Source organism: Pomacea canaliculata, linkage group LG7 (assembly GCF_003073045.1).
Source record: "Pomacea canaliculata isolate SZHN2017 linkage group LG7, ASM307304v1, whole genome shotgun sequence".
Taxonomy (NCBI): Eukaryota; Metazoa; Mollusca; class Gastropoda; order Architaenioglossa; family Ampullariidae; genus Pomacea; species Pomacea canaliculata.
In genome coordinates, this window is record NC_037596.1 from 28,617,568 (window position 1) to 28,644,473 (window position 26,906).

Here is a 26,906-nt window from a genome sequence, read left to right on the forward strand (position 1 = left end):
TTCTCGAGTTCCACGTCCTTGCCCTAATAAAGGACTTCCTCTCGTCGCTTAATTAGTAACTCGATAGCACCGTGGGAGCGTAATTTGCCACCGGGGGTGGGTGCACGAGATTACTATTGTCCACACCACCGATTGTGTTCGCTGGAAGAGCTCTCTCAAGAGGAGGAGCTCGGTGGTGGGGTGACACTACATCCACAAAGCGACACTCGTCCGCGATACGGATTACACAGTCGATCGTCATTGTAGCCAGAATAAGTACATCAGAGTCTTCAAGAATCCGCGCTAGTCTTAAACATAGATCTATATTGCAATAAGTGGAAACCCTTCATATACTCTCTTAGGCAAGTAAGCAGCACTCGTTAAACGTGTCGAATTAGAGAAGCAGAATTGATGTATTATGTGGAAATAAGGCATACGTTATTCGGGAAACATCAACTTTGTTTTAGATTTAATGTAGACTTTTAAACCATGAGTGGACACCGCTCCGTGATACTAGAATTAACACGTTCCCCTATGATGAGCACAAGAAACTACTAACAAAGAGTACATACGTGTACAACTAAGTGCTCAACGGAGAGTGGTAGGACAGGAGACGTTATAGACGCTAGTAGCCAACCACGCGCTTTCTAATCTCGCTCTCGAGCCTATCGGTCCTGCGTCAAAAATTGGTCATTTAAAGAAGCTGAATAGAAGTTATGTAAACATGCCTTATACTCGTTGTTAATAATTGTTGTTATTAATTATCATCAACTATTTTATATCATGTTATAGTTGTTTAGCTTGATTAAAGGATTGTTTTACAGCCGGTATGATACATATGTAGGCAATGGATGAATCTATCAAACCAAAACGCGATCTTTTAGTAAGTAAGGGTAGAACTTCTTTTATTAGGGTACAAAGTATGTTTTCTTCGGTAAGTACGATGGACCAAAGTGCAGAGGTGTACCACAACTTTATACTTTCTGATTTGAACCATTTTCAATAATTGCTCAGCGACTTCAATGTTTTTATCAGGAATTTGTTACGGCGCGCGTCGAGGTACTAGGTCGCTCCTTCGACAAGAACTAAGCAGTAAGCTCAATGACACTTTTAGAATTTAATGTCCTCACGCAGGCTCTGTAGAAGAGAGACTATGTTTATTTCTCTCTCGTGACTTTTATTACATTATGTTCCGAGTATTATATAGTATTAATAGAGTGTATGTAGAGGAGGTATTTATGACATTTCAAAGTAACCATAGTAACCTACACAAAACTTTACGTGAGGAGCGATTAATGGAGACTTGGAGACGCTCTCTGCAACGAGCGAGTTTTCTTAAACCAAGAACAAATTAATTCCACCTTGATCTCTCTAAATAAATCTTTAAGCAATATCACATGGCCAGATAACTCTGTCAAGTCAAGTTGGATTAACAGAATCTGGAAAAGGCTTTCTCATACTGTGAAAGTATTGGCTGGAGCATGAATGTGTTTCTGAGAAAAAAAAATTCAAACCGGAAAAGCTCGGACACTGCGGACAATCTGCACAACAGTTTAACGCTAAAGAAACTGTCTACTGGACGGGTCTGGGATGTGGTCTGCTTGCTGATGACCATGGGTGTCACCCAAGTTAATAACCCAGAACATAAGAAATTTATCAGTAACTTAAAAATATTTTGAAGTTGTCCCGGCTTTAGTCACTACCCCCGGATATTAATGGCCACTCCGCCTTATCTCCATAACTGTTGTACCTACGGATTATGCCTAGTTTGGTCTTAATGCTCTGCTTTGTTCTTTGAATATTTTCTTATCCTTAATTGTACGTGCTGGGTGAGTTGGAGTTTGAGCTGCTGTGTGTGTAGTCGGCGCTTTACGTAAGATGGGAGGAGAGTGTGTAGGTTCGTTGTTTCGGGCATCTGATGAAAGCATCTCGACCTACGTTCCACAGAGATTTGAAATGCCAAAGTCCTTTAGAAAATTATCCATAATCGTCCGCTGTAAATAATTAAAAAAATTCTGTTAATTACATAATCAGAATAAATTATTGAGAATAGATTGAGGTAGAGGTGCGTTTGTTTTTTTGGATTAGCTAGACTTTAGCATTCACACTACTAGAGTTGAGCATATTACTGATATAATTGTATGTGTTTTTTCGTGGACGAAAATGAAGCATAGATGATGAAATAAAGGAAATCGTAACTATCTGTGACTCGTAATGGGGGCTCTCTGTCTTTCATTTATAATTTTGATCCGTATGGGCGATATTACAAGCAGCTCTCAAGCTGCTTTCGTCTTGGCCACACTTAAGACTAAATTTGCGGCCATTCAGCAGCCCAGGTGTTTACACTTACAGATCCTATTAAATAACCGACTTCAATTGCAACGACTATTGTTATTGCAGTTTTCTGTTTTGACAACGCCCCTTCGTTTCACTTTGAGAGTATTCCTGTATGGGGCCTACAGCCACACCCATCATGGAATGAAGATGGAACTATGGTTGAAGACCGTTGCAAATGATTGTTAATACTCATCTTTTATAACATGAAACAATACTTACTTATAATACATTAATTACATTAGTAAATATATATAGGTTTTGCAATGCAGTAGATTAAATGGATCACCTTTTCTTCCCCGCATATAATATTTAAAGGCCGGATTTTTTATTAAAAGACTAAAATACTTTAATTGTTGACATTTGAATGTTGATCCTACGTGCGTGAATTATTTTCTAATGTCCTAATTCTTTACTTTGTAATTTAACTATCTTTATAATAGTATGCGTGGTTTCTTAGGTCGCTTTGGTAGCAAGTATAGTTCATTGCTATTACGACAACAAATCAAAATTACAAAAACTGTGATTTTTTACAGGGTTTGCGTTCTATTATTGGCGATCGTTGTAGGCATTGGATTTCCAAATGTTTTTCGACAGGAAGCAAGCAAAAGTTATGTATATAGTACATTTGGTTTCTACTAGGCACACTCAACATAGTTTATCTCTTTTAATATCTCATTTCCTTCCCTTCAGTTACTGTATTACAGTCTGAATCGACGTAATCATTCTTTGTGTGAGTGTGTGTGTTTTTTGTTTGTGGTGCTATGAAAATTTTCTGTAATATTGCACCAAGGTTTTGCAACATATTAATTCTACTATTGGGACGCGCGCGCCTGTGTCTAGGGTATAGAATTAGCGTCATACACGACACCTTCCCATGTGAGAAAATGTAATATTTTCTCATGTTATTTTAAATTTATTAATGTTCATTGGCCTGACCATCAGTATGCTGGGTCTTGGCTAGTTTTTGAACTCCGGAAATCACTTTAGTCCTGAACCAACATTCTGACCTCAGGCAAAACCAAGTAAGACTAAGTCTGACAGCAAACCACACTCACGAGAAAAGGATGCTGGTGAGAACTATGTGAGTAACGTTGAACACACGCACACACATTCTACACACTCACTTCTTTTTACACATATCAACTTTCTTTCTCTCTAACACTATATATTTGTCTTTCATCTTTTCCAACACACATAATACCCTAAAACAAACGAATATAGTCCTGACAAAACAGATCCATAAGCAAACGATGACCAAACAACGACAACATACCATACTGCACTACATAAATATAGAAAATGTACTTTTCAGGATATGGCATTTTGCACCCGCTCTCCAGAGTCCTGGTCAAGTCGCACTACCGACTACCTGGAGTGACTTCGCTTTGTACGGGTACAACATCTGAAGGGTTGCCCACTGGCACCAAGTCGCGATCCTGGCTTTCACCTTGCCATATTCTCCGTGCTGCTACAGTGAGGTCACGTGATCACGGACAATAGCTACAGTGTGCCACGTGGGGTGATTCTTGCACCGGATGTGTCGTGGTGTAACGTCGCTTTACCTCAGAGGTCATTCAGAGCCTATGACCTCACCAAGTTTATGAGTCACACAGCGCAACTCGATGGCGGCGGTTGGGGGCTCCATTTGCGGCCAACCCTGCTTTCAGAAAATTCTCGCTGAATTGAGGCAGAAAGTCATGATGCGTGTTCAGTTCATCTTGCAGTTCATATCTTGTTTCTCTTTTACATTATGAGCCACCGCCATTTCATTCAATGTTCAAAAGTGGGTCCTGAGACTTAATAATACAAAGTGATGAAAGCATCTTTACCTGGAATTACTTGACACTACGGCACACAATTTTGTCTCACAAGTCGCGCTGGGAGCTTCGCTAACTTTGGTGCACACAATGGACGACTAGCAACTACAACAGTATGGACGGGTCACGTGACGGCTGCTTGCAAACATATTTACTTCTGCCTCTCCACTCGCTACTTGTGGAGAGTCTGAGACCTTAAGTGTCCAATAGTCAAAGAAACAAGCAGACGAGTTTCAAAGTCAAGTAGAGACAAGTACAGTTGGTGTTGGACGGTACCTCCCACGCTACTGGTGCTAGTAGCCCAATCTGGCACCTGACCCGCTTAACACAGTAGGACAAACTCACCCCCGGCTCCGCCATATACCTCACATGATCTTTGACCAATAGACACTTCTGTTCTCAGAAACATTTATCGGACTGGGGTCCTCTAAAATGCCCGACCACTCTGTTGATCTTGACAAGATAAAAACCAGACTAATATATTAAGAAGAAATATTGTTCAGACTTTATAAGACTCAGAAGCCACGCCAGGTCACACAGCTAACTGACTGTGAAAGACCCACAACCTGGATTACATCTCAGTACGTACAAGGCTAATCGGCTGTCTCCATCTTCAGAGAGTTTGTATCGCGCTGAACACTGTATGGAGGAGATGTTACAAGCTTCCTGACTCGTGTGGTCCGTGCATTTTTTGTCACGCGAAGTCACGTGACAGTAACGACAAGGAGTATGCAATTTTGTCAGCTTTTACAGACGTAGCACACACATCGCAGTGCTGAGATCAACTCTCAGTGGCAAAACAATCATCTTTCTAAACAAAATACAAACACTGTTTAAACTGCAAAGTAAAACATCGGTTGCTGACTCCACATCTCAGTCTAAGAATCTCATTGTATCTTCCTCACATGGTTTGCTATCTCTCTTGTCTCGATGAAGACAAGTCGTCTGGCCGTCACAGTCTACAAAAGCGCTGGGTCAACTCTCAGTGCACACGCACACCAGGCATATTCAGAGTTTGAAAGAGGAAACAAGTGCGCCTGTATTTTGTGTCACACACCAAAAAGGACTTTCGACAACAAGAAAGATGAAGACCCTAATCTGAAGCGACTGGTTCATGGCATCTGCATCAAAACACGCCGATGATCGGATTGTCCTCAGAAGAACCACCGATGTGACTTTAAGGACAGATGTATTTGTCGTCCTGGGTTGTTCTCCTTCAACCAGCGTGACAATGCTTGCTCTCAGAGTAAGTAAATATAAAATTAAATAGCCTACCTAAACACTTTGTGAAACTCAGGAGCTTGTTGAAGTAAGGGAATATTACAACACAACTCGACTAGCCGCCAAAATAAAATTGAAATTCAAAGATAAAAAGACTAAAATACTCTTTTCAATAGTTTAAGTATTACAAACTACACATCTCTTAACAAAAAGTTAATTTCAAAACTCTAATGACTGAATTGCAATGTTATATTAATCTCTATCAGCATGCAGCACAGACCACCAACAAAGACCCTTCACCAGCAAAATCATACATGGAGTACCCGGAGAGCGGAATACGAGGACATAATGCAATCGATTGTACAACGGGATCACACCTGACTATTAGAACAGGATGCAAGACTTTGTGGTGATTCCACTTAATTACTGCACCGTTGTTCTGACCTTTGACTTCAGATGTTTGTAAAATAGCCCTCCTTAATATATTGTCCGTACAGTTACGATATAAGAGCTTCCATTAAAGCTAAGTAAACATCACACCCAGAACCAACAAACATCATGCAACAAAACCCACAAAACACAACACACCACACACCACAAAAAAAACAATAAAACCAAACATAAACAACCCGAAACACAGAGATACCACAACAACACCATACAAATTATAAAATAAAACTAGAACACTTTTAAATCTACCCAACATACCAACCCAAATATTTTGACATTTTCAACTATTTCACAAAACCTTGTTTACACACACCAAAGCTCTCGCACTCGCTCTGTGCACTCTCATCAACAATAACCTTAGTATTACGCCTACACAACTTTTGTTCAGCAATAATACAAATTGAATTTTGCAAGTGAAGTAAGATGTGCGGAGATAGTATGGTGTTTACACAATTTCTGTGTTTATAATATAAGATAGAACTTACATATTGTTTTATCAAGATTTCTTCATACAATAAGATCAAGATGATTGTTTAAGCTGTTGACTTTTCTTCGCAAGTGCAAACTGTCTTCACCTGCAGCTATTGTTTTAACATTATGTCTGGACAACTTAGAAAATAATTAAGCTTAACTGGTTTGCGAGATGTATTGTATTACTGTCCACAAAAGGATAGTGGTATTGACAACTAATGACATCAACCACAACCACCACAAAAATTTTATGATCGGAACCCCAACACAGGATACATCCCATCCACCACTACACCTATCAAAGTAACCTTGTGTCTCTTGTTATCTCACCCAGCAAAGGAGGCGCTGTCTGCTCGCATAACATCACAGCTCTTGACGTGCCATTACCTGGTATCCACACACTAGTAGAGGCTGGACCCACTACCAAGAACCTGCATGGACTCTTCAGACTCGTATCCTGGACACAGTGGTACAACTCACCGTGTCGTAGTGACTTCGAATGTCCTGACCCCAACAGTCGGTGTCTACTGGGAAATGTTTATGCCCCACTGGTTTCTTTTTGACAAAACTGACGTCGTCGTCGAAATACTACATTTTGGTGAGTTCAATATTACATAAAACAATGACATATTCTGCAAGTTCGCTGCTTCTTAAATTACTGAACATGGGGTGGGGTTTAACTTTGTTATCCACAAGAATCAAGGATCTAGCATTTCTTTTATATAACTGATATTTATATTCCCTTTTATCCTGTTATGGAGAAAGCTATTGCTTAGCAAATTCTAGCATTCTAAATGATAATAACAATAATTTGTTAGAGTCTAATAAGAATTATATACACTCTTGACACTGTTTACACCTCTGAAGAATCGTGTAAGGACTGGCAGAGGACAGGCGCCATCTCCGGTGTATACAATATCACCGCTGCAAACATGTCGTTGGAAAGTCCCCATCTTGTGTGACATGAAATAACGCGGTGGCTGGCTGGTACGTTGAATGTCTTTGAAGTCTATATATGTGTGTCAAGTAGAGCATTCGATTTGCTTTCAACAAGTGACTTGTGTCTGAAAATGATTGTAATTGGCTGTATGTTCAAACTGACTGTTCATAACAAAATAGTCACATTAAGTTATTTTGTTAACACAACTTGCATCAGTCTGGGTGTTGCTCTCAACGGAAAATTATAATCTATGATTTGACATACCGCGTGTGTTATTAAAGTAGACACCGGCCTTTAAGATGCAAGATTTCGTCTACAATTTACTTCTGTTCTCAGCAAATGTGTAAAACATTAGAAATTGTGTTCCCGACAGGTTTTCCAGAGACGTCGCGATGGGTCTGTTGAGTTCTACAGAAGCTGGAAGGACTATGAGCAAGGCTTTGGTGACATCACTGGAGAGTTCTGGCTTGGTAAGATCAACAACTCTTACTTTGCCCATGGTGCGACAAGAACATTTGAAATGTGTTCTTCATAACAAGTCGCTCAAATATTACAGTATGTTGTATGTTCTAAACATTGTTTTTGTGTCAGGTTTATACAAGATTCACAAACTTACACAAGGCAGACCTCATCGACTCCCGTGTTGACCTCATGGAGAGTGGAATGGAGAAACGTCACTATGCTGAGTATCGTCATTCAGTGTGGGCGGTCCTGATACAAAATACAGACTCCAGGTTTCTGGTTATTCAGGGAACGCAAGTAGTATAAGACCTTACTATCCCTGGCTTAGCTTAATATACCTTAAATCTGTTCTGACTACTGCCATACACACATTTTTAAAACAACACTGTTACCATGGGCAAAGAGTAGAATGCGGCACTATTAAACAAATATCGAGGTCAAACACACACACACACACACAGAGCTGTCAGTGTTTTATTTAACGTAGCTGTGCCTATGTTTAGAGTGGATAAAGTTAGCTAATATGCTGTAAAATGCTTTTCTAACAAGACAGTCTGACATCTACAGTTATTCTGGCTTGAAGACGCATACAGCCTAAAACATTTATTCTTCTTCATTTCGTTTGTGACACGTACGTTGGAAACTTACACTAGTATCCTTTTATTACAGATCTTGATCAGACTAAGCTGGTTTCACGCGTAACATGTTAATAACTGAAAATACGTTAGAAAATACTTCATGGATAGATTACTGATTGTCTGTATTTTAAAGTAACTGTTCTCGTAAACGTTTCTGTCTACCATTTGTAATGGTATTTTTTATCTTCTTATTGATTTTATAGGTGACAGCCTCATAATACATAACAACCAAGGCTTCACCACACACGACCAAGACAATGACAATTACAATGGCACTAACTGCGCTGTATTATTCCACGGAGCCTGGTGGTACGGAGCCTGTCACATCTCCAACCTCAACGGACGTTACAAGTCTGACGGGTCCGTTGATAGTCACGGCATTGCATGGCATTATGCCCATAATGATTACAGAAGCTTCACTTTCTCGGAGATGAAATTTAAGGCAGTGTGACATTGCAGTCCACTACCTTTAACCTCAGCGCTCGACACTGGATGCTTCATGCTGATGCTGTGTTCACATAACACTAACGCGACCTGTGTAGCTTCAGTTTTCTCCAATTATATCAACATGTTGTTCTCGATGAATAAAACTTTTTTTTTCACTTTCTATGGGTCTTGTGGAAATTCTCTTGCGTATGTGTGTATCTGTTTGTAAAAACCAATTCTATACACTAAATGCAAATTGAATACCACGGATATATAATTATTTCTTTTCTAGTTCATAGACAGGACGGAAATGTTCAGGATGTAAACACGATTAGTGCTGAAGGTGGTTGACAGCAGGCGTTACCGCTGAACTTATAGCGATGGCTATTCTTTTACTCTTTTACTTTGTCCAAAAGTGATTTTTCACAGACTTGCACGTTTAGTCATTAACGGACATATTACATTATTTAATACTAGAATTATAAAAGGTAAGATATTGTAAAACGCTCAGCTTAAGAAATTAAAAACGATTTTACATAATGACAGATGTTGAGGCAAAAATAGTCGAGCAATAATTTTTAACTCAGAGACTCTTTTAAAATTAAAATCAGACAGCTGTGTTGTTCAGCGATCTGAGAGATAACTATCAACACATAATATCTATCCTGATATTAGAGTATCGCAAGCAAAGCCTGGAGAAAGAAAAGTAGCAAACACTAACTCCCCTAGCGGTCACAATGAGGACATGTGGGTGTACCCTAATACTTCAATGTTTGCTGCAAAACATGTTGTGATAAAACCACCTAACCACGTTTGAATAGTACTTTAAACTTGTAAGGGAATCAATTTGTAGTATTTTTTAATAATTCATCATGTGTTATGTGTGACTAAATGTGTATGGTTAAAAATATTCTACTGTCACCCAGCATGTGGTGACTGTTTTACTGCTTTTAAAATAATTTATTCCATATGCTTAGCAAAATTTTCATTTCCTTTAACTATGATTTAAGACAGTGATGCCCAACCTTTTTTGGCCTGCGGGCCATATCCATTTCGGACAGCCGTGCCGCGGGCCACTTCACCGAAAAAATACAAAAAGGAAAAAAAATAGAGCAGATACCATTTTTATTAGAAACAAGTTGTACTTACCATTAATTATGTAGTAATTAGTGGGATATTTGAAGTTGTTTTCCCGAAACCAACTTCTGAATGTCCGGCCTCATCGTAGAGACATCAAGTCGGAGCACTGAAATGTTCGTCCATCGAAAAAAAGATTGAGAGACGCCCCTATGTGGGGATAAATACTTCTTCCTTTTTTTTTTTTCGTTTCTTTAAAGTCTTCTTTTATTACTAACATTCCGATTTCCTGCACTGTGGGCAGAAGTTTCGCGGGCCGGATGGCACCGCGTCGCGGGCCGGATATGGCCCGCGGGCCGTAGGTTGTGCATCCCTGATTTAAGACAACCTTATTTATGTTTCGCTGCTTCTTAGACCGATTAAAGAACATAAAGACAGAAAACAGATTGTGTATTTGTAAATAAAAACTGATGCAAGTGTTTTAGATTAAAAAAATATATAAAACTGTTAAAACAGACAGTACTGTAATAAACACCTGCATGCACGCACACGCGCGCGCACACACACATATAGCACTGTAGAGCCTCCGGGACTCTTACTTGACCTCCTCTCCGGTGACAGCCAAACCCTTGCACCGTGTTAATAAGTACATTCCTGTTAGCAGTCACTTTCTGCGAAATGCAATATTCGGCGAAGGTCACAGACCTCATTAATGTAATTCCCGGTTTAGGCGCATCTACATAAGTGTCATGGAAAGAACTTTACCTTAAAACTGAGACATTTCATTTTTATTTGGTAAGTAACCAATAACAAATGCTTTTAAATTATTTGAACTTGTTTAGACAGTCACCGTACTTTTTTTTTAATTCATGTAATTTTATGATGTCCGTATCAATGAAAACCACGTAAAGCTACAAAGACAAAATAAAACTCGTTAACATGAGCTATAAATCATATGAGTATTAAGTGCAACAAGAAAACATATGTCTCTATACAACAAAAGCAGTCAGCTCGTATTTTGCCTTCTCCTTTTCTACTTATCTAGGAAGGCAGTTATAAGCCTAAAGTAAGTCACATGGCAAACCGATGGAACATGTCTTGTTTTCCCTAAATATAAAGTGAGTTTAAAGCCTGCAAGCGTTGTCGTACACCTGTAGCTGTAGTATTAAAGTGGGGACAAAATGGCCTGAGGGCAAAGAAACACGAATAGTGTCCAAGGGGTTGGAACACCGTTTGATATATCTTCGGAAATAATCGTCTTTTCCTCAAGTTCCAAGTCTTGCCCGTGGAAACGACTCATTAGTAACGACACCTGAGCGTAATTTGCACGGGGTGTCCGACCCTATTTAAGACAAAACCGATTGTGCTGCTGGGGTTTTTCAAGAGGCAGGTTGGGTGCGAACCCCTGGTCTCACCGGCCTACTCCATCCCGTCTCAAAAACACGCTTCTACGAGTAATACTGAACGGCACTTCCAAGAAACCGGCTTAATGTTAGGCACATATATATATATACTTAATTTAGTAGACAATCTGGTAATATTCCTTCAGGCAAGTAGGCAGCATTCGTGAAAGAGTCGAATAAGACAAGCTAGAATGGTGTAATTAATGTAAACATGGCTAGGTATTGGAAAAGTAGAAACTGGACAGTTTGTAGGTGGTGCTTTAACCTGTCGTCACGTTTCCCGAGTACTAGCATTAATACGAAGACCTACAAAGGTGAAACATACTTATAAAAATGTGTAGGTGGTGTTGGAAAGGAGTATAGCAGGTATGGTTTTTTTTTAACTGTACTGCGAAGCGAAGTAATTGTAAACAAGCACTTTACTGTTATTATCATTGTTGTTGTTATTATTATCATCATTATTTTTATGTGTTATATATTTACTGGCTAAGCAGACTGCTATGATACATATGTAGGCAATAGATGAATGTATCAAAACAAACCACTTAAAATGTAAGGGAAATTAGTAACCATGCACTTAATTACGAGGACCAAGTGCAGAGGTCGTACCATCAACCTTTAAACTCCATTCAAAATGCTCAGGACTCAAGATTACAGTCTCACCATACCACCTAGGTCGAGGTTCGTCGTTGGACAATTAAATGAAGTGCTATGAAACTTTTATGTGCAGCAGTCTGAAGAAGACAAAATTTTATTATATTGTAACTTCATTATTATATAAAAATTATACTTATATAAAAAACACTTTATAAGTATAGACATTTCAAAGTAACCATAGAAATCTACATGAGCTTTACGTGAGGAGCGATTAATGTAGACTTGGAGACGCTCTCCACCACCAGTTTCTTAACCAGGAGCAAATGATTCCACTACTTGTACTCTTAAAGAATAAACTAGGGAAGATCACGATGTCAAAGAAGTTGAAGTGTTAACAGAATCTGGACAAGGGCAAGTATTGGTCGGAGCATAAGTGTTGTGAAAAAAAAACTTCAAATGGCAAAAGAGTCGGCCACGGACCAATGCAAAAGTGTTAACGACTAAAGCAGCCTGTCTACTGGACCGGTATTGGCTGTGGTGTTGCTTGCTAATGAGATGGGTGTCAACAAGTTAATACTCCACGGACATAACGAATTGTATCAGTACAAAAATATTTTGAAGTGGTCGCTGCTCAGTCAACAACCCCTTTAGGCACACTCCATAACTTTGTACCTATGGATTATGTATATTGGTCTTAATGCTCTGTGCTTGATAATTCTTATTCTTATTGTAGGTGTGAGTGTCAATATATGTGTTCGTGCTTGCGTAGGGGTGTGTGTGTTTCGTTAGTAAAGCATTCGGCTCACGTCCACACGAGGAAATGCGCCTTAGAATTATTGTCGTAAATAATAAAAACAATTTCTGTTATAACACTTCTTAAATTATTGAATAGATGCTTAGATACGTTTGTTTTTAATTCTAAACTAATTAACTACTAGAGTGAGATTATATAATACTTGTATATAACTTTTATGTGTTCTTGCACCAAATGAAGCAATAGATGGTATAAGATCGTAACATAATCTCTGTGACTGTAATGGGGGCTCTCTGTCTTTTCAATTATAATTTTGATCTGTATGGGCGATCATACGAACTCTCAACTCGTTTCGTGCTTGGCACACACTAACACTAATTTGCGGCCATTCAGCAGCCCAGGATTTTACACTTACAGAATCCTATAAATAACAGACTTTAATTGCAACGACCTCATTGTTATTCAGTTGTTCTGTTTGACACCGCCTCTCGTTCATCTGAAGAGTATTCCTGTATGGGAGCTACAGCCTCAACCACATCATGGAAATGAAGCGGACTTTGGTTAGACAGTTGCAAATGATTGTTAATACTCATCTTTTATAGGCATTGGACAATACTACTAATAAGAATACATTAATGAATTAATAAATTAATAGATATATATACAGGTTTTGCATATAGTAGATCAATGGAATCAACTCCAAATTTATTTTTTAAGCCGGATTTCTTATTAAAAGACTAAAAATACTTTAAATTGTTGACATTTGATGTTATACATACGTGACTAATTATTTTGTAATGTCCTAGTTTCTTTACTTTCTATTATACTATCTTTATAATAGTATTTCCGTATTCTTAGGTCGCTTTGTAGCAATATAGTTGATCGCTATTATCATAACAATCAAAACTTACAATAATTGTGATTTTTACAGGGTTTGCTTCTTCTATTTGCGATCGTTGTAGCATTTATTCCAAATGTTTCGGCACAAAGCAAGCAAAAGTATGTATATAGGTACAATTGTCACTACATAGGCACACTCAAACATAGTTTATCTTTTTAAATATCTCCTTTCCTTCCTTCAGTTACTTATTACAGCTGAATCGACGTATAATTCTAGTGTGTGTGTGTGTTTTGTTGTTATTGTGTATGAATTTCTGTTATTGCCACAAATGTTTTGCAAAATATTAATTCTACTACTCCCTGTCTAGGTTATACAATCTAGCATTCTACCAGAAACTTACAAGTGTGATGAAAATTAAATATTTTCTCATGTTATTTAAATTTATTGTGTTCATGCTGACCTCAGTATGTGTCTTGGCTAGTTTTGAAACAGGACATCATTTAGCCTGGAACCAGAAAATTCTGACCTCAGCGAAAACCAAGTGAAGGCTAAGTCTGACAGCAAACAACACTCACGAGAAAAGGATGCTGTGAGAAATATGTAATACTGCAACAAACACCTACACACATATATACATACTCACTTCTTTTTCACATTCACACACCCACACTCTTTCTTTCTCACATTCTCTCTCTCTCTCTTTAACAACTATATATTTCACTTTCATCTTTCCACACACAGATAAAAAACCTACAAGACAAAAGAAAATATACTCCTGACAAAACAGACACAAAAGCATTCGATGACACAAACACACAACATGACCATACTGCACTACATGAACATCATACAAATCTGTACATTTTCAGGACAAGACATTCTGAATGACCAACCGCCTCTCCAGGGTCCTGGTCAAGTCAACACCCGACTACCTGGAGTCGAGTTTGCTTTGTACGGGTACAACAGTCTGAAGGGCTGCCCACTGGCACCAGGTCGCGATCGTGGCTTCACCTTGCCATTATTCTCTGCTGACTACAGTGCAGGTCACGTGATCACGGACAATAGCTACAGTGTGCCACGTGGGGTGATTCTTGCACCGGATGTGTCGTGTGTAACGTCCTTTACCTCAGAGGTCATTCAGACGCCCTATGACCTCACCAAGTTTACAAGTCGCACAGCGCAACTCGATGGCGGCAGTTGGGGGCCTCCATTTGCGGCCAACAATGTCTTTCAGAAAATTCTCGCTGAATTGAGAGAGAAAGTCCTGATCGTGTCATCAGTCACTTGCAGTTCATATCTTGTTTCTCTTTTACATTTAGAGCCACCGCCATTCCATTCAATGTTCATGAAGTGGGTCCTGAGACTTAATAATACAAGTGATGAGCACCTTTACCTGGAATTCCTTGACAATTACGGCACACACTTTGTCTCACAAGTCCGCCTGGGAGCTTCGCTAACTTTGGTGCACAAAATGGAGACTAGCAACTACAACAGGTATGGACAGGGTCACGTGACGGCTTCTGCAAACTATTTATCTGCTTCGCTACTTGGAGAGTCTGAGACCTTAAGTTCCAATCAGAAGAAACAAGCAGACGAGTTTCAAAGTCAGATAGAAACAAGTACAATCGGTGTTGGGGTACCTCCCACTACCAGCGCCAGTAGCTTGGCCTGGCTTACACAAGTAGGGAACAACCCGGTCGCCATTAACTATGTCTTGACTCCAATAGACCTTCTGTTCTCAAAAACATTTGTCGGTGACTGGAGTCCTCTAAATCGCGACTCTGTTGATCTTGACAGGATAAAAACCAAACTAATAACTATTAAGAAGAAATATTGTCAGACTTTAAAGAAGAGAAGTGAGTTATCAGACTGTGAAGAGCCCACACCTGGATTACATCTCAGTCGTACGAGGCTAATCGGTGTCTCCATCTTCAGAGAGTTTGTATCCGCTGAACACTGTATGGAGGAGTGTTACAAGCTTCCTGACTGTGTGGCCGTCACTTTTTGTCCCGAGTGCGACAGTAACGACGGTGACTATAAACTATGTCAACTCTTTCAAGATAGTAACACATGCAGTGCTGCGACCAATTCTCAGTGGCAAACAACCATCTTTCTTAACAAAATACAAACACTCTTTAAACTGCAAAATACGACGGTTTCTGCTGATTCCACACCTGAGTCTAAGAATCTCATTGTATCTTCCTCACAAAGCTGCTATTCCTCTTGTCTCGATGATGACAAGTGTCTGGCCGTCACAGTCTACAAAAGCACTGGGTCAACTCTCAATTGCACACGCCACACAAGCAATATTAAAAGTATGAAGGAGGAAACAAGTGCCGACCTGTATTTTGTGTCACTACACTCAAAAAGGACTTCGACAACAAGAAAGACGAAGACACTTATTCATAACGACTGGTTCATGGCACCCTGCATCAGCGATGATGGATGTCCTCAGAAGAACGCGATGTGCTTTGAGGACAGATGTATTTGTCGTCCTGGGTTTTTTTCCTCAACACTGGACAATACTTGCTCTCCGAGTGAGTAAATTTGAAATTAAACATCGTAGGTCATAAGACCTAAAACGCTTGTAAAAATCAAAAGTTGTTAACAGGACAACAAGGGATAGTGGTCCACCAGACTAACCATCCAAGATAGAATAGAAACGAAAGATAAAACGATTAAAATACTCTTTTATAGTTTAAGAATTTACTCTCTCAAACAATTAACTGAAGCTTTCAACGTCATGTATAAACATACAGAGTCCACTGACTGAATTATCAATGTTAATATTATTCTATATCAGCATGCAGCACAGCCAAACTTCAGAATTCGTACATGGAGTACCCGGAGAGCGGACTACGGGGACATAATGTCGTTGTACGGGATCACCTGACTTTAGAAGAGTGCAAGATCCTGTGTGTCACAACTTCCGGTTGTCTAACCTTAGATTTCAGAGGTTTGTAAAATGTATTTTATTTGTCCTAGTTACGATATAAGCGCTTCCATTGTTTACATATCATGCACACACACACACAATCACAGAGAAATTGTAAAACTCACTTTTATCTGAACATACTTGTGTCTTAAGTTTACCTTTATCTTTTAATGATCTGATAATACTTACACCTAACCACTAGTATTTTACTCAGATTTAATGGAGTTTGTAAATTACGATGTGTGTAATATATAGTATTTGTGGATGATTTACCCATTGATTTATGCTTTCTTTTTTTAGACAGATGATTGTGTGAGCTGTTGATTTTTTTTCGAAAGAGCAAACTTTTCCTGTGTACAATGCACTTATTCTTTCGCTTTTTGTCTTCTATTCTGGAAAATTTAATAATAACTAATTGAACTGTTTTAGAGAGAATATTGGATGCTAACGAACTGATTGACGCTAATGTAAAATTTCATGATCGGAACAAGCAGTGCCAATAAATTTAGTAACTAGTGTTTTGTTATCTCCCCTTAATACACATCCCAGCCATAGGAGGGCGCTGTCTGCTGCATAACATCACAGCTCTTGACGTGCCATTAGCCTGGTATCCTCACAGTAGTAGAGGCTGGACCCACTACCAGAGGACCTGCATGGACTCTTTAGAGTCGTATCCTGGACCACAGTGGTACAACTCAGCGTGTCGTAGTGACCTCGACTGTCCTGACCCCAACAGTCAGTGTCTCTTGGGGAAATGTTTATGCCCCACTGGTTTCTTTTTGGATCAAACCGACGTTTCCTGTCGAATTATTGGTGAGTTAATATTCATTAACAAATTTTATAAATTCGCTGCTGTTTTAATTGCTAAACATGGGATGGGGTTTACTATTGTTAGCCACGAGGACGCAATATAATCTTTTCAAATCCTGCAGTATTGCAGTATTGTTAAAAATGTTATTTTCATCTGTCAGTGCTGTTATGGAACTAATATTTATGTTTCCTTTTTTCCTGTTATTGACAAAGCTATTGCGCAGCAAATTTTATGCCAATGAAATTATAATAATAATATTTTATTTAAAAGTTTAATAAGAATTATAAACACCCTTGACACTGTTGACACAGTAAAAGAATCGTGTAAGGACTGGCAGAGGGCAGGTGCCATCTCCGGTGTATACAACATCATCGCTGCAAACATGTCGTTGAAAGTCTCATGTGACATGACTAACGGCAGTGGCTGGCTGGTACGTTGAATGACTGATACGTCTGTATATGTCAAGTAGTGCATTCAATGTGTAGATGTTGTAGTATTAGTATTAGTACCTGTCATGTTATAATGGTATTTTGTGACTCAAACATGCATTAGTCGAAGTTGTTGCTCCCACTGAAAATTATAATCTATGATATGACCTGGGCAAAGGCCGGCCCGCCTCCTGTCTCTGACCGGCCCGCCGGCTGGCCCGCCCGCTGGCCCGTCCGCCAGAATATATACTATATATACAGTATTGGGTAAAACTGAGTTAACTATATTAGTCTGGCCTTCTAAAAGCATCCCACTTTCTGATGCGGCCCCTTGGGAAAATTAATTGCCCACCCCTGATCTATGATATGACATACCGCGTGTGTTATTAAATTAAATATCAGATTTTAGCTGCATGATTCCGTCGAAAGTTTACCTAATTTTTCAGCAATTGTGTAAAACATTAGAAATTGTGTTCCGGACAGGTTTTCCAGAGACGTCGTGACGGATCTGTTGACTTCTACAGAAACTGGACGGACTATGAGCAAGGCTTTGGTGACATCACTGGAGAGTTCTGGCTCGGTAAGATTGAAAACTCTTTTACCTTGCCCGTGGTACGACAAGCACAGTTGAAATGTGTTCTTCATAGTAAGTCGCTCAAATATTACAGTATGTTGTATGTTCTAAACTTTGTTCTTGTGTTAGGTTTATATAAGATTCACAAACTTACACAAGGCAGACCTCATCGACTCCGTGTTGATCTTGAGGAGGTGAATGGAGAACGTCACTATGCTGAGTACTCGGCATTCAGTGTGGGCGGTCCTGATACAAAATACAGACTCCAGGTTTCTGGTTATTCAGGGGACGCAGGTACGTATAGGAAAATTATCATACCTGGCTTAGGCTTATGTTAGACGTAAATCTGTTCTGATTATTTTATAGACACATTTTTAAAACAGGCACTGTCACAGTGGGGAATACGTCAATTTACGACATAAGCTACGCGATTTAGTAGCGAGGTGACACACACACACACTGCTGTCAGGGATATATTAATCTCAGCTGTGCAAATGTTCAGGATGATTAAAGATAGCTAATATGCTGTAAAATACTTTATAATAAGTAAAAACAATTCGACACCTAGATTTATTCTGGCTTGAAAACACATACAGATTACAACATTTGTTCTTCATCATACAGCTTGTGACTTATACACGTACCTTGAAAACTTACACTCGTATCCTTTTATTACAGATCTGTATGATAAGACTAAGTTGTTTCACGCGTAACACGTTTATAACTGAAAAAACAGTAGAGAATACTTCGTGGGTAGATTATTAATGTCGATATTTTAAAGTTACTGTTCTCTTTAACGTTTCTGTCAGCAAGATGTCATGGTATTTTTTATCTTCTTGTGGATTTTGTAGGTGACAGCCTAAGAAGACATAACAACCAAGGTTTCACCACACACGACCAAAACAATGACGATGTCACTACCACTAACTGCGCTGTAGCATACCACGGCGCCTGGTGGTACAAATCGTGTTACCACTCCAACCTCAACGGACGTTACAAGTCTGACGGGGCCGTTGGTGTTGAAAACATTGTATGGTATCAAGCCCATAATGACCACAGAGGCTTCACTTTCACGGAGATGAAATTCAAGGCAGTGTGACATTGCAGTCCACTCTCTTTACCCTCAGCGTAGGACACTGGATGCTTCATGCTGATGGTGTGTTCACAATAACTCTAGCGTGACCTGTGTAGCTCTTAGTTTCTCAAATTATATCAACATATTGTTCTGAATGATTAAAACAACGTTGTTTTCACTTTCTATGGGTCTTTTGAAATTCCGATGCGTATGTATGTATGTGTATGTAAAAATTAATACTATACAGTAAATCAAATTGAATACCCACAGATATATAATTATTTTCTTTCTAGCTCATAGACAGGACAGAAATGTTCATTATGTAAGCACGATTAGTGCTGAAGGTGGTTGACAGGGGGCGTTACCGCTGAACTTATAGCGATGGCTATTCTTTTACTGTTTTACTTTGTTCAAAAGTATTCTTGCTTAATATAAGGATTTATTTTTCACAGACTTTCACGTTTAGTCATTAACGGACACATTGCATTATTTAATAATAAAATTAGAAAGGTAAGATATTGTAAAAGGCTTAGCTAAAGAAATTAAGAACGATCTTACATTATGAGTGATGTTCAGACAAAACAAGTCGAACAATAATTTTTAACTCATTATTTCTCTTAAGATAAAGATCAGACAGCTGTATTGTTCTGCAATCTGAGAGATAACTATCAACACATATCTATCTTGACATTAGAGAATCGCAAGCGGAACCTGGAGAAAGAAAAGTAGCTTCTTCAAAACCCTTACACTCAAAGTGGTCACACTCAAAACACATGGATGTACCCTAATACTTCAATGTTTGCCGTTAAATATGCTGTCATAAAATTACTTAGCCACCTTCGAATAGTTCTTTAAACTTATAAGGGAATCAATTTCTTGTCTTTTTATCATTTTTCATGTGGTATATTTGACCAAATGGGTATTTCAAAAAATTCTACTATCACCTTCCGGGCGGTGACTGCTTTACTGCATTCAAACTAATTTGTTTCAGAAACTTAACAAAATTAATATTTTCCTTTGGCTATAATTTAAGAAAACCATAACCATGCTGCTCCTTAGACCGATTAAAGAACATAAAAACAGAAAACATTGTGTGTATTTAAAAAAAACTGATGCAAGGGTTCTAGATTACCAAAAAAAATGATAGAACTGTTAAGACAGTAAACAGACATTCACACACATGCACACATCCAAGGGGTTTATTTACAAGACAAGAGCCTTTAAACAACCATTGATCTTGCCAATGTTCTGATCATCAAGTGAAACCTCCATGTCATGTAGTAGACTGTGCACTTTACGGTTATAACAGACTGAAGAGATCATCAATTGCACAAGGGGCTGCTCCAGGGTGTACCTGCTAATCTTTTCTATTGAATATAACTCAGACTGTGTCTCCAGACTGTCGTTACAGCAAGCTGCAGGGTGTAGTTCGTGCACCGGACATATCATGTGTAACTTCCTTCAGGTCAGAGGTCATTCAGACGACTTCATCAAGTTCATGGGTCAAACTGCGCGACGTGATTGCGGCGGTTAGGGACCTCCATATGTGGCCAGCCTTTCCTTTCCGAAAACCCTTTTCTGAGCTCAGACAGAAAGCTTTTATTTTATCGACAGCAGCCTTCAGCACAAACCGTGTTTCACGTCTGCAGTTAGAACCACCGATCTTTCGTTTAATATTCCTTAAGTGGATCCTAAGAATTGATAATACAAGTGATAAGAACACCTACCTGGAGTTCCTTGACACATATGACACAAGCCCGTTTTGGAGCCTCAATAACAATGGTGCACAAAATGGAGAACAACATTTACATGCAGGATGGAGAAGATCAAGTGACGGCTGCTGCAAGCTTTTTTCTGTTTCCTGAAGAGAAGCTGTTTACTATTTACCGATTTTTTCTGCTGAATGATCTCCCTTTAAATATGTGAAGTATAGGTGACAATGCTATGTGACAGAATATAGGTGAGATAAACATTATGAATCCTTGAATTCCCTCTTCTTCATATTAATGGACATTGTAATTATTTTTTCAACCTTACTTTCATTAACAGGCTTTTACAAACAGTGTAAGCAAAAAAATAATAATTGTGAATTTGTGAATTGTAGGCAGAGTTGTCATTACTCGGTCGGAAAGTTACTGTTTGGTTAGGTTCGTAAATACTAGCAGTTTACCGGTTACGTAATGTGTACGGTGGATATCTTAGCAAAGGCGGGAGGGCATCTTATCAGAACAGAGCGGAACCAAATTATCGTATCTGTCAGGACTGTTTCTTAAACCATATCATTTATTTAATATGGGGCTTGTGTTACGCAAGTGTTATGACAGACCTTAATGGATTAATGAATGATCAAATCCTTGTCCAATGAAAACTGAGGATCAGTGCACACCAGTTCCCAAAGTTGATATCCTCATCCACTGAAATACGTCAACATAACAAATTAATGAAAGTTTTATCCACTGAGATTTTATTTCTTTTAAGGAATGGCCATGTTTAAAAGCAACGTCGCCTTCATTAATGGTATGCTGATGTTTTAAAAAATGTATCTCAAAAACATAAGTGGTGTATATACCCATATTTGGAAAATTAGTATCTTTCATGGATTTTTAACGTGTTTCTGGAAAACGTAACAATGTAAAAGTCATTTACACTTTTGTTTATTATTAAAACATTTTGTGATGAATATTCTCTAGCTGGACTGGTTGGGCTGATGTTTGATCAACATTCACTGGGAAAAAAATATTCATGTTGTCCCAATATAATAAAACAATTTGCGACTGAAGAGCTTTTATTGTAAAGTGTTTTACACTGAACTGTAAGGAAAAATATTTGTGCTAATAAAAATGACACTTGAGACACTTGAGACTTGACTCTAAAGCTTATCAGCCCACATGTCTCGTTTAGGACCTTGACAAGCCGTGAATCGACAAACTATCTGTTAATTCACTTCCTAGAACAAAATGTGGATACATGGTGCACGGAAAACAAACTGAAGTGCATTTTTTCTCTTTCACACACACAGACATACAATCAGCTGACAGTGTAATATTAAATGGAATATTGTAGTCTGAAATAAGTGGGCTTTAGGAGACAGTGTTAAACTTCCGTTTTTCCAAAAAAAAAAACACCATTATTAATACTTTTGAAAGATTGACACTCTTTTGTGCTGAACACATTTCTTAGTTGGTAGTTATCACGCAACCCTGGTCTATTATTTGTTTGGACTGTATCTCTGTCTTTGTGTCTTTGCCTGTGTATGTCTTCTCCTGTGTTCAGTTGAGACTTACTGTTCACATAGTACTGGCCTGTCACCATTTAAGTCTCTTTACTCTTCATGACAGTCCTACCTCAAAAAGTGTTTTTGTGTACCTCATAAATCATAAGGATGATAAATATTTGAACAATTTGTGCATATTGAACACGTGAAAACACACGCACCCACATACAGACTCACTCGCACACAAGAAGGGTGTTATTAATAAGAACAGAAAGAGCAGTGAAGGAGGTACATACCTCCAGCACCTGCCCACTTTTAAATCATGTTGACACTAGAGAGGCGATAAAGGGCCTGCCAGCTCCTCCTAAAATGTATTTATCTACTTAACCATAATAAAGATGCGCGTTGCTGTGGTGCATGGACACAGACGAGTTTTGAAGACACTGCTACGTGTCGCTTGTCATTTGTTGTAGTTGCAATTCAAAGTCATCTCGTCTACACATAAAACAACATAATGTGTTGTAAGATCACTGCATTTGCTTTGGTTGTCTTCGTCCTTCCGAAAACAAGTGGTAATTTTTTGTTTATTAACTAAAGTTTTTGAATCTGGTTAACATTATTGTTTAGAAATATCGCTGTAAATCGTGATGTATAAAATCTTTGTACTACAATGTGTTATAAGCGGTAATGTCTTCTCAGGTTCGCTGCTCGCAGCGCGTGTAGTGAACGGGACGTGGTGGGGAGGTCGCCTGGAGATTCTGTACAACGGAACATGGGGCACAGTGTGTGATGATGAGTTTACAGACATCAATGCACAGGTGGCCTGCAGGATGCTGGGCTTTAATGGGTAGGTTTCTAATGTTCTTATTCTCTCTCAAATAAATATCAATTTTTAATGTTCCATTAGACAAAATGGATGTTTGTGGTGCCCTCGTGTGTGTTTGTGTGTGTGCAGCACAGGAGCCGTTGCTGTGCCCTCAGCCATGTACGGACCGGGACAAGGGAATATTTTGCTTGACGATGTTATGTGTAAAGGAACAGAAACAAGCTTGGAGCAATGTTCTCATGCAGGATACTACAAACACAATTGTGTACATCAAGAGGACATCGGCGTTATCTGCAATATCCGTAAGATTGGGAGTGCTATGTTAGTTTAAGTTTTAAGTTTCGTCATCTTTTTATTAAATATATTGGGATGAGATACTAACAAATCAATCTAACCTGAAAATAAGATTAAAAAAATATACACATTGATACATGTTATATTACTCTAACCACCCTCGTCACACTGATCCTGCAGGAGAATGTTACATAGATGCTAAGAATAAGCTTGAACCTTGGCCAATGATCCAGAACCCTTAAGGCCGCTACGGATGACATTTATATATTTAAGCTTTTAATTTATGCCTAAGTAGCATGAAGCTGTAGACTCAATGACAGTTTAGAAATTTAATTGTGTGAGATATCCATATCCCGGGTAATAAGACCCTACCGCACATGTCTAGAGATGCATGTATTTTAACAGCCGGACAGCTGACAGCCCGTTTAGTTAACGGGACCGGGTGGGCGGGTCGTCTGGAGATTCTGTACAACGGAGAATGGAGCACAGTGTGTGATGACAGCTTTGAAAATCCTGACGCACAGGTAGCCTGCAGAATGCTTGGTTTCGCCAGGTAAGTATATTTTAATTTGAATTATTGAATTATTAGGTCCTTTAATTTATAACAAAACGTGCAAAGGCTTTTACCAGCTTATACCCTCAAATGTTTGTTCATGGGGAAAAGAAATACTATAGAAAATATTTAGCTGGTTTACTAACTTGATCTCTGTTTTTTATTTAGCTATACATTATTTGAGGTGGTAGATAGAATTTTAGCTTGATTGGTGCGGTGGTTAGATTTGACCCAGCTGTCAGGAACGGGTACTTGACCTAGGATGTCATGAATCTTAAGGCAACAAGGAAAACGATAGGAACACAACCCCTCCATACATCTTCCTGACTACCTTAAAATGATTAGGGAAAGAGTTTACACTTTCTTAGCTTTATCTCATTTTTTTGCGGCCATATAGGTCGAAACGTTTTTTGTTTTAAACAAAACCTAAGTGGGCTGAACTTCTCACATTACACTTCTATGGAGATAGTAGGACACTGTAAAACATTTAAAGTTCAAGCTTGATAGCTTGGAAATTTGTATCAAAGACTGTCCTTTCAGGTACTCTTATCGGTGGTCGACAACTTGATGGCCAGAAGAACGTAAATGGTTTAACAGCTCTTTTATTGCTAGACGGTTTAACTGTCGTCCCAAAAAAATTGAGGTCCCCGGCCTTTTCAGCAAACGCATCCTTCCATGTGCTCTACCTACTAATGGTTCTCAGATGACCGACTTTTTTATTTTCTAAATAACTAGACCTTCATCAATCTGGATATACGACCTTTAAGTGGAGCCAAATAAGCTGTAAACTTTTCACCTACAAATATTTTAAGGAAATAGACCCATGTACACCATCTTCTCTAGGTAGAACAGTAGCGATGACTAAAAATGTTATTAATGACACTCAATTGAGTTTATTTTTTTTAGGCAATCGCCTCACAGAAGACATCTCTTTTGAATTTCTATACTAAATAGGTGTAATGTCATGCAGATGTACACCATTATGTCAGATTTTTATGTCAAGTGCTAACTAAACGAATAAGGCGCGTTTTACACTGTATAGAAAAGGAACATGATTGCATGTTTGTTTGTTTGTTTGTTTGTTTGTTTGTTTGTTTATTCGTGTAAGAGAGAGAGAGAATTAATCTGTCTATAAAGTTAAAGATAGGACAAAGGGATTAATCAATGCGTGCAGTTCTTATAAGGTATTAATTAAAAGAACTTTTTTTTGCCTGCATACAGCGCAAGTGCATCGTATGTGACCTCAAGCACCTATGGGGCGGGTCAAGGCCGTATTTTACTTGACGACGTTAACTGCCGGGGGACAGAGACAAGGTTAGAACAATGTTCTCATCGAGGGTTTTACCAGCACGACTGTAAACATGTCGAGGACATCGGAATTATTTGCAATAAACGTAAGAATGATTTTAAAAAAAATCAATATAATTTATTTATGTGCCCATTGCTTAACCATATACATAATACCAACAAAAAAAGCCAATTATTTAGCGAAAATTTACAACTAAAGCAAGGTCAGTTAGAAATCGATAGACAATATTTTTTAGAAGAAAGCAAGTTGTCAGACAGATTTGATGTGTTTATTCATCCTTGTAGGATCTCCACCCACCCTTTCAGAAGGTAAGATGTGTAAGTTTATGCAAAAATGCACACCAACTTGCATAGAAAACAGCAAATTTGTTTTACACAAAGTCAGAAGAAAACTGCTTTTTTTCTAAAAAAAATTAGTACTTTTAGTAGCTAAGACAGTACCAATGTACTGAACAAGTAATAACGAATACAAAAAAACAAGAAAAAGACCATTGAAAGCTATGTGTGACTAAGATACAATTGTTGAAGGAATTATGAGTTTTTTCCCCAAATTTATGTCAACACAAGTCAAACGTATCAAATTTATTACTTCAGTACAGTTAACATAAAAACTAGACAATGATAATCTATGAGTAAGCTATAACAAGTATACCTATCATTAATTTAAAAAAGATATTAGAGTAGTATCTTTTGACTTTCAACTACTTATTTTAACATTTTAATAGCTGGTCAGCTGTCAGTACGCTTAGTAAACGGAACGCAGTGGGCAGGTCGACTTGAGATTTTGTACAACGGAGAATGGAGTACAGTCTGTGACGATTACTTTGAAAATGTTGACGCACAGGTGGTTTGCAGAATGTTGGGCTACAACAGGTGTGTATGTGGTCTCCATTTGAAATACATGTTCCTTTCGAATACTTACATGTGTATATGTCCTTTCATTAATATACTTTATATAAACAATGGAATAAAAAAATTTAATGCCATTCAGTTTATTTGACTGATGTTCGTACAGGAGCTTTCAGCAAAACGTATTTTTCTTTTAGATTATAAGAGTTGTGTTAAGAAAAGGATATCAGGGAGGAATCCAATGTCATCTGAATGGTGCAATACGTGTTCACCCTATTGTATTTCAATAGTAATTGCCCATATTGGTAAAAATGCCAACATAAATCTGCACATAATTTTATTTTCTTATCTGAGAGCTTATTTTATGTCCATAAAAGCACTGGAGCCATAGCTGTGACCTCTGTGATTTATGGGGCGGGTCAAGGCCCTATTTTACTTGACGACGTTAACTGTCGGGGAACGGAAACAAGCTTGGACCAGTGTGTTCACAGAGGTTTCTATGTTCACGACTGCGTACATAGCGAGGATATCGGAATCGTGTGCAATATCTGTAAGGATATAGCTTAAATATGTGTTGAATGTGACTGAAGTTCGTTCTCGTTTCTTTTTTATTTTCATAGAAAAAT

General features: G+C 38.5%; 1 protein-coding gene and 1 long non-coding RNA gene across 4 annotated transcripts in view; both read left to right on the plus strand.

Annotated features, from left to right (window-relative positions):
• Positions 1 to 19,408, plus strand: part of LOC112569286 — a 34,080-nt gene extending 14,672 nt beyond the window's left edge. The window contains exons 8-10 of one of the 3 annotated variants that reach the window (XR_003100364.1): positions 7,589 to 7,685; positions 7,807 to 7,974; positions 8,519 to 8,656. Coding sequence is in view for 1 of the 3 variants with exons in the window: in XM_025247029.1 (XP_025102814.1) it covers positions 7,589 to 7,685; positions 18,291 to 18,455; positions 19,013 to 19,260 (510 nt within the window). In the remaining 2 variants the exon portion in view is untranslated. Of the gene's footprint in view, positions 1 to 7,588; positions 7,686 to 7,806; positions 7,975 to 8,518; positions 8,657 to 18,290; positions 18,456 to 19,012 lie in introns of those variants that run through there. The other 2 variants (XM_025247029.1, XR_003100363.1) reach the window with 2 other exon arrangements.
• Positions 19,409 to 23,213: 3,805 nt separating this feature from the next.
• LOC112569410 lies at positions 23,214 to 25,565 on the plus strand. Its single transcript, XR_003100413.1, has 3 exons — positions 23,214 to 23,578; positions 23,976 to 24,123; positions 25,345 to 25,565. It is a non-coding gene; the product is annotated as an uncharacterized LOC112569410 (long non-coding RNA).
• Positions 25,566 to 26,906: the final 1,341 nt, after the last annotated feature.